The sequence below is a fragment of the Trichechus manatus genome, unplaced genomic scaffold (genome assembly GCF_000243295.1).
Source record: "Trichechus manatus latirostris isolate Lorelei unplaced genomic scaffold, TriManLat1.0 scaffold00174, whole genome shotgun sequence".
Lineage (NCBI taxonomy): Eukaryota > Metazoa > Chordata > Mammalia > Sirenia > Trichechidae > Trichechus > Trichechus manatus.
In genome coordinates this window covers 4,891,733-4,900,531 of record NW_004444110.1, presented here as the reverse complement: position 1 = coordinate 4,900,531, position 8,799 = coordinate 4,891,733, and the positions used below count along the sequence as shown (strand labels likewise).

Here is an 8,799-nt window from a genome sequence, read left to right as displayed (position 1 = left end):
AGACCAACCTAGTCTAGACTCATTATACACCAGGGACATCCAAGAATTCTGACAGATAGGAATGCACTAAAGTTACCTTAAAATATCTGTTCTGGCAATTATCCTTACTCATGTTTTTGAAAAGAACATGACGTTGCCCGTTTATAGTTCAACCTGCCACACCTTATTTATAAGCAGAGACTATTCTCAATTAGGCATCCAAAAAAGGGTTTAGAAAGATGACAAATTAGTATTACACTTGTGAATACAAAGTATTTTAAATAAATATTTTAATTCTATTGTTGGCATTTACAAGTAGAAAGCATACAGTATGTTACAAATACCAAAATGTGAAAAATATGAATGTTACATAAGTAACAAATGTAAAAAAAGTATTTTCTTACCTTCCCTGAAAGTAAGAAAATATTCAGCATAGGAAAATATCAGTATCAAAAACACAGCTTACGTGTAAAAAAAAGGCTTTTACACAGTATTAAAAAAAGGATCTACAAAATGACAGGAAGTAATGAAGTGCTGACATTTGAATTTGTATAAATTATAAAAACTGGGTACTTAGGGTGAATGTTACGTGGTTGAAAAATAAGTACAATCATAGGCTTTCTTTAAGTCAATTCTTTAAAATTTTAAAAGCATAGAACAATTTTTTTTTCAATAAATAACTTGTAAAAGTGTCTCTTAGAAGTGCTGCTGAGAATATCATTCCACATAAGAAGGTGGCAGTGTACTGGGAACAACATCCAATCATTTTGTTCTTGGTGAAAAGCCTGATGGGAGTTACAAGATGATAACCATTTACAAAGAGATGCAGAAGTTTCAACACAATTTTGTAAGAAAGTCCTAAAGTGCTACACAAAAATGACTTAATTTTAGTACCCACTGTCATGTCCAACTTACTCAAATACGCAACCATTTCTGAGCAACATCAAATATGGAAACTATAGTTCTGAAACATGTTAATACTGCGTAGTCTTTCACTCACAGATAGGAGGGCTCTTTTCTATCATTATTTTACACTTTACAAGGATTGGTTAAACCTCAGGAATCTTGCAATGGAAAATATAATCACAATAATGATGCAATGGAAAGAATACACATACCCCGCTGTGAAAACACAAGTTCATTTCTGCAATGGTAACAACATTAATTTTAAAAATCACAAATCAAACATTGGTAAATAAGAAAAAACTTCAAATGCTGCATGCCACATAGCTAATCACAAAATACAAAGCATGCAGGAAAAGAAACTGAACCAAGCATATTTAAATTAAGAGTTGTTTTGAGTCTGTTTCAGCAGCATTGTGGTTATTATTTTTTAAAGGTTTTGCTCAACCACCAGTCCATACTGGCCTGTTTCTCAAACGTGACCCAGCCTCGCCGGCAGCTTTAAAATGGTTTGAGTATTTCAGGGTTTCATAGTTCTATAATGCCAGTACAAAAAGTTCACACATACTGTTCTGCTTCCCCATCTTTGGGGACTGTCTTAGTTGTTCCACTTTTGCCTTCTTCATTTGCTGCTGCTTTTTCTGGGAGAGATGCCAAATCTTTAAAAACATCCACATAATGGCCAAAGCCAGGACCCCAGTTCAAAAGGTTGTCCCAGTTGAAATTCCCTGCTTGCTGCCCAAGCTTCAAGGGCAGTGTGTTGTCAGCCACCCCTGGTGCTGCTGCCTGTGTGCCCACAGGTCCTCCCTCAGCCCTGCGGCCATGGTACCTTCTAGGCTTCAGTCTGGCCCCATAATTATCTTCATCATCTGCATCAGACTCATTGACTTGAGATAATTTAGGCATCCTGGAAGTATATACCATTGGCTTCTCCCTGTCATATTCCATTTCAGAGCAAGTGAATGACTCATGGGAGTCACTATCAGAAGAAGATTCTGGGGCTGGAATGCCATCTGCTGGGTTCCTTGTCCTGGACAGTGGCCTTCTGCAGTCCTCCTCTGAAGAAGACCTTCCGTGGTCTGCACTGCAGATACTTGGGTTTCTAGGGCGAGGGGTGTTCAGCCTCTCCACCTCTTCAATGGAGAGTCCCACCGGAGGAGAAGATTCCAGAGGAATCTGTCCAATTGGCTGCTTTAGGCGACTCCCTGGTCTAGAACTATGCGATGCCATGGCCTGAGGACTCTTGCTTCTCCTTCCAAGCCGCGTGGCATAGTTGAAAATGCCAGGCTGGCAGGCATCACCATGCATTTCCAACGTATTCCCATCCCTTGTAGGAAGATGTAATTCCCTTGCTGGGCTATTCCTATAGAAAGTAGAGGACTTGGAGAAAGGAGCTGGACTGTGTCGAGACAGAGGGTTGGGAGTAGGGCAAGCTGAGTGGCTTAGGGAGCTGGTTCTTAAACCTTGACTGTATGAAGGCTGGTAAGTCAAACTGCTTGCTCCTAAGGGCATGGGGGATTGCCTTGCGAAGCCTAGGGGACTATGCCTCTGGATAGAAAATTTAGGTGTGTGGCTGCGGAACTGCTTGTAGTGTTGGATGATGTCGGCATCCGAAGGGGCGATGCTGCTGGCATTGTCGATATCATAGTGCTCTATCTCTTGCTCCAGTGAAGCCAGAGGGGCACTTGGTATGGTTTCTGAGTTGTGGGGAATGTCAGTCTCATCGTAGATAAGATAAGGGTTTTCTCTTTCAATGATATCCGGTTTAGGGTTCCCTTCGGGCTGTTTCCTCACAGTCATGTCATCTCCATAGGGGGGAATATTGTCTGGATCATCAAAAGCAACGTTCTCACTTCCCTTTTTCTTCTTCTCCTTCGGTTTCTTCTCCTGCTTGGGACTTTTGGCCTTCTTCCCTCTGCACTGATTACACAGAATCAGGCTCAGGACCAGGAGGGCTAGGACGGTGGCGCAGCTGCCCACGATGGCAGGCACAGCCCACAGAGGCAGGGAAATCTCTTCAGGGTCTTCGCTCAGAACACAGACATGCCCCCCAGGACTTCCAGCTTTGCACACCTTCCCCTGAGGGCACAGGACACCGAGACAGGCCACCACCGTTTCACAGGTCTGCCCTGTGTGTGACTCCAGACAGCTACAGGTGAAGCCAGAGTGCAGGCCAGGCTCACAGCTACCACCGTTTTGGCATGGGTGAGAGGCACAATCTCCAGGAGGCACGCACTTGTAGGCATACCACTGATTGATGCATAGTAAATCGCCCCAGCAGGGGTTGCTGGCACAAATGTTTGGGCCACGACAGCCAATCTTCACGGAGGGATCTGTTTTTGAGATGGATGCCAAGCTATGCTTCCCACTGAAAGGAAGACTTTCTCCTCCGTACATCATAGAAGCAACACAGCCATCAAAACCTGCTGGGAGAAACAGGAGTCCATCATTAGAGAAACGGATGAACAAAATGTGGTATATCCATACAATGGAATATTATTCGACCGTAAAGAGCAATGACATCTGGTATATGCTAAGACATGGATGAACCATGAAAACATTATGGTGAGTGAAATAAGTCAGACACAGAAGGACAAATATTGTGTCATCCCATGAAATATCTAGAAAAGGCAAATACATAGAGACCAAAGTAGATGAGTGGCTACCAGGGGCAGGTGGGAGGGGAAAATGGGGTTATTGCTTCAGGGGTACTGAGTTTCTGTCTGGCAAGATGGGAAACACCTTTGAAAACAGGTAGGGTGAAGGTTGCATAACATTGTGACATAGTGAATATAATTAATGTCACTGAATTTTACACTTAAAAATAGTCAAAATGGCAAATTTTATTACATATATGTGTACATATATACATAAAACTTGAAACCAAAACCACTGCCTCACAGCAACCCTATAGGACAGAGTAGAACTGCCCCATGGGGTTTCCAAGGCTATAAATCTTGAAGCAGACTGCTACATCTTTCTCCCGTGGAGCAGCTGGTGGGTTCGAACTGCCAACCTTTTGGGAAGCAGCCAAGCACTTTAACCACTGAGCCACAAGGGTTCCTTCATAAGAGTAGTGGCTATTTATTTATTCCCCCATTGTACTCTCAGTGCCAAGCACAGGGCTCAGTGAGTATCTGTCATGTGAATGAGCAAATGAATGAATAAATTAATGAATGTATAAATAAACACTTGGATGGCAAGCAAAGCATCAAAACACAATAAGCTGAAGTAAGAACTCTGTAGGACAGTTGCAAGAGGCTAAAGGGAGTGATGACTGACAATTTATTACAAACTGTCTACAGATAGCTGTAATAATCTTAGAAAATCCATAATTGATATTATCAGAAATCCAACTATTTTTTGAGGAACATATCACCTTTCTTTTGTGACTCTACGCTACATAAACATTTACCTGTTTGAGTATCTCGATAAGCTTGATTGGGTGGAATTCCTCCAAGAGATATAGTAAGCACATCGAGGCCACCAAAATCCTGAGTAGGGTGGATAATATCTCTGTTAAATATTCTGTCAACAGACAATACTGTGGCTGTTCCATTTTTTCCAATTAGGAAAGTATGCCAGTGACCATCCGCAACATACACTTCAGGAATATTTCTCTCCACTTTCCCAGCGACTCCTGCATCTGACGTGAAATGAACTTTGCCATTCTTAATCTGTAAAACATATTCAAACAGGATACAATTAAAATATGGTATGTTTGGATAAAATTATTAATGGAGATAAAATTTAAAATGTTGACTAAACTGAAACAAATAGATCAGCTAAGGTGTTTGGTTGTATTAGAGTATACTTACACATTTTAGGGTACACGTGTCTATATTTTTATTTAATAGTTTTAATAGTTCAAGGACTTCATATATTTATACCTGTATTTTCAAGATGCATAGAATTATTCTCCAGAACACAATTATGATAATAATGGAGGGAATACCCATTTAAGGTAAGTGAATTACACCTCTTTGGTGATTATTAATATTTTAAAGGCAATGGTGAGTGTACTTTATTTGTCAATTTAATTGGCCCATAACAACAAACCAAACCAAACCCACTGTCATTGAGTCAATTCTGACTCATAGTGACCCTATAGGGCAGAGGAGAACCTCCCCCATAAGATTTGCAAGGACTGGCTGGTGAGTTGGAACCGCAGACCTTTTGGTTAGCAGCCAAGTGCTTTAACCACTATACCACCAGGGCTCCTTCAATTGGCCCATAGTGATCAAAAAATGTTAAAAACCACTTGCAAAAAGAAAAATGAATTACTTAGCTAAAAATAAAGCACAGTTGGAAAAATAAAGACAAAAATAAATAATTTGCCTCTCAACTATTACACACTGGAATTTTAGGAAAATTCCATACTCCTTATTTACTTACTGGAAAAATCATACTTGTTATTTATACTATTTTTTGAGATGAAAAACTATGATGAATAATGGCAAGCTCTTAATAATTAAGTGTCTGGGCAAGTCTTCATTTTGGTTCTTTTGCAATTTATCTGAAGGATATTTGGTTTCTTTTACTTTGCCCAGTAGAACATCGGGTAACAGGATGCTCCTACTCCAGTTTCCAGCTACGAAGTTTCCAGTATCCTGAGTAGACAACTTTAGAAAATGAAATAATTTATGAGGCAAAATGAACATTTGGTTCAGAGAGCATAAGCCTGTCACTTCTGTCAGGTAGAGCTGGTGCCTTGGCAAGGGGATAGCGTGGCACTGTGCCTCAAAATAAGGGAAAGAAGGGATGGAACAAATGATTTTGTCACTCAGATCAAATGCTACTCCTACATGCAACAAACATCTGGTAGAACTAAAAATCAGGTCATTTGTACTTTGTAGAAAATATGCCTAATACATTTACATACACTACTAATATAGTATTGTTTTATTAAAGCAATCTGTCTAGGTAAGAATATATTTCAGTTATCAAAATCAGATTGGGGGAGAAATGAACATTCTAGTTAAATGACAATATGTTTCATCAAATGGGCAATATCTCATGTAAAAATAGCTTCTTTTTGGTTATAGCCAGAGTTATTTTTGAAAGGAAGCATTGGGGAAGAGTGTTCTCTCCATTCTCTGCTTCTCTCCTACTTGTCATCCCTTCATCTGACAAATTTCTGAAGAGAGAACACTTGGAATGTAACAGGGAGGGTGGTAAATAAGAATATAAGTTCTCATTAAAATATTCTTCATGTTTTCTTTCTCCATAATACTCTACTTAACACAGCCTTCCTAACTTTCAAAATATCGTGCTTACTTTTCATTTGGTGTTATTTATTAATCAATTTATTTGTTTATTTATTTATTAGTCTATAGGGCTTTGAATCCTTCATCTCAAATCTGTATTGTATATGTAGCCCCACTTGAATATATATATATGTGTATATATATATATATATATATAATTAAAGGCAAACCAAACCCGTTGCCATTGAGTGGATGCTGCATGTCAAAACAATAGAATTGATTTAAAATAGGAATGAAGTCTATCACCTGACTATTAATACAGCATCTATGCCATGAATGAAGAAAGCTTTGTGAAGAACTTAAAATCCAGTGTCAACACAGTTTTATACAAGTCTGCTGTCTTTTTGCTTTGCTCTCTGAAAGTTTCTCTGAATTTCTTCTTTATTCAAAGAGAGCCTAGATGTTCTACACATTCTCCTCTCTCCTCACATTGCTATTACTACCCACTCTTGGCACACTCTCTATTCTCTAACCATATGGAATCTCATTTATTCATTTATCTAAGGTTTTTTTTTTTTCTTTTTCACAAGATAGCTTTTGGCTGCCTGTGTGTGTGTGTCTGAGAGAGAGATGGTGAACAAAACAGAGAGACAGAGAAACAGAGATAAAGATTAAGAGCAAGCAAAAATAAGAAAAAGAAAACTGTCAGAAAGTGAGCCAAAAGAAAGAAGTAAAGCAGGAGCCTTGGTCATGGATAAGATAACTGATAAGTAGCAGTCCATTCTAACCAGCTTCCTAGCCTGTATAAGCATATCCTGTTCCCCTCATCCAAATAATTTGCCTGCTTACAACAGCCAGTCTTCCTGTCTATGTAGTTCTCTTTTATCCTTGTTCTTTTCTTATCTGTTTACTTTACCTGCCAAGTCCCTTAAACTCTCTGAAAAAAAGCATTTCAAAATTTTACACAAAATAAATATGCATTTTGGTCCGGATTACTCATTCTTTTTACTCATTATCATTTACTTTCCCTAAGAGGGGAAAAACAATTCTTTTCTAAGTGCTTGCCACCACTGCAAAGAAACATGGAGAAATTGCAGGGCTCTGTCCCATTGGAAATGCAAGATTCTATGGTGACAAAAATGGATCATGACATTCGGCTTCTTCCTTAAGAATGAAAAAATTTTGTCTCTGATTTCTTCAACCACATTGTATTTTGACTTGAATTCCTTAGCTTAAAGAGATAATGTACAGAAATGCTTCATATGCCATTTAAATAGCATGAGAATTTGAAAGGAGCTTAAACAGATAAAGCTCAGACCTCATAGTCAAAAACTCTCAAAACATAAAAATGTTTCTTGATCCTTAATTTTCTAAAGTATGAAAGTCTAATTCTTTTTTTCTTTATTTCTGATACACTTTTCAACAAAAACTATAAACACCAAATAATAATATTGTGCATGGCTTATGTGCTCTGCATTTGCTTTATTAATTCTGGAACAGGGCCCTTTGTAGCAATAATAGAGGTGAAATTCCAACCTGAAGATGTTCTGTTGAATGGCATTAGTGCAAGGTTTCTCCACCCCAGCATTACTGGCATTTTGGATCAAATAATTCTTTGTTATGGGAGGCTGTTCAGTGCATTGTAAGACATTTAGCAGCATTCCTGGCCTCTACCCACTAGATGCCAGTAGTACACTCCCCTGACTTGTGATTATCAAAAAATATCTTTAGACATTGCCAAATGTCCCCTGGGGACACAATCACCCCCAGTTGTGAACTACTGGACTAGAGGGTTATAATTTGAAAATTTAAAAATAATGGTTTTTCTATTCCACCTTAAAGATTGAACACGCAAGATGACAGGAGTTGGCATGGACAGAGAGAAATTCTGATGATAAAAAGGCGGAAGTTTAGAGGTAAACATCTGTTTTTATTTTTAGTATTATATGTGACTTAAACCTAATACTTGTCTATGTATATTTCCCTTTTCCTTCAGGAACTAACTTCTTAGTAATTTTCAAAATGTTGGTTAATAAGTGAAAATAATTCAGGAAATCTGGACTCATTTTCTAATAGTTTACTAAAATTCATATCACAAAAATTATCAGTAGATTTATAACATACAAAATGACATCAATGAAAAGCAGTCAAAATTACTGACCAAAAAGTTTATCGTCTAAGAGATAAAGACTTTTTCGTATGTGAAAGAAAGCAGATTAACAGTTTTAAAGATTAAGAAAGCTAAGAACTGATGGGAAATGCATATCAAATAAAACCATTCATTGATTTAACAATTATATTCCTTTCCTGACCAGAAAACAAAGAATTATGTAAAAGTCTAATGATAGTACATTATTCTCATGAAATGTCATGTTTAAAAGCTATTTTTTTAGAAATTATTTGCAGAAGTTAACATAAATTTTACTTACAATAAGTCCTGAAGATACCTAGTAACACAAGTTTTACGTAAATAGTCCATGGAACACATGCTTCAGAATAAAGACAGATAATTTCTTTTTTTCCCTTATTTTAATCCTGCCAATTGATACACATATATCAGTGTTCGGAGTAGCTCTTTGAGAACATCTTTCCATTTCAAAGACACATTATCATTTTGTTTTGTTTTTAAAGTAGAAAAGATGTACATTGTTTTTTTTATTGTACTTCAGGTGAAGGCTTACAGAACAAAATAGTTCCTCATTTAACAGTT

The 8,799-nt window shown here is 37.8% G+C and overlaps 1 protein-coding gene across 3 annotated transcripts in view; it reads right to left on the bottom strand.

Annotated features, from left to right (window-relative positions):
• Positions 1-252: 252 nt before the first annotated feature.
• FAT4 (FAT atypical cadherin 4) overlaps positions 253-8,799 on the bottom strand; it is a 190,476-nt gene continuing 181,929 nt past the window's right edge. For 2 of the 3 annotated variants that reach the window (XM_012558542.1, XM_004386861.1), the window contains exons 16-17: positions 4,298-4,559; positions 253-3,308 (exon numbers count right to left, since the gene is read on the bottom strand). In XM_012558542.1, the coding sequence (XP_012413996.1) occupies positions 1,441-3,308; positions 4,298-4,559 (2,130 nt within the window). In that variant the 3' untranslated portion in view covers positions 253-1,440. The remainder of the gene's footprint in view (positions 3,309-4,297; positions 4,560-8,799) is intronic. The other variant, XM_012558543.1, reaches the window with a different exon arrangement.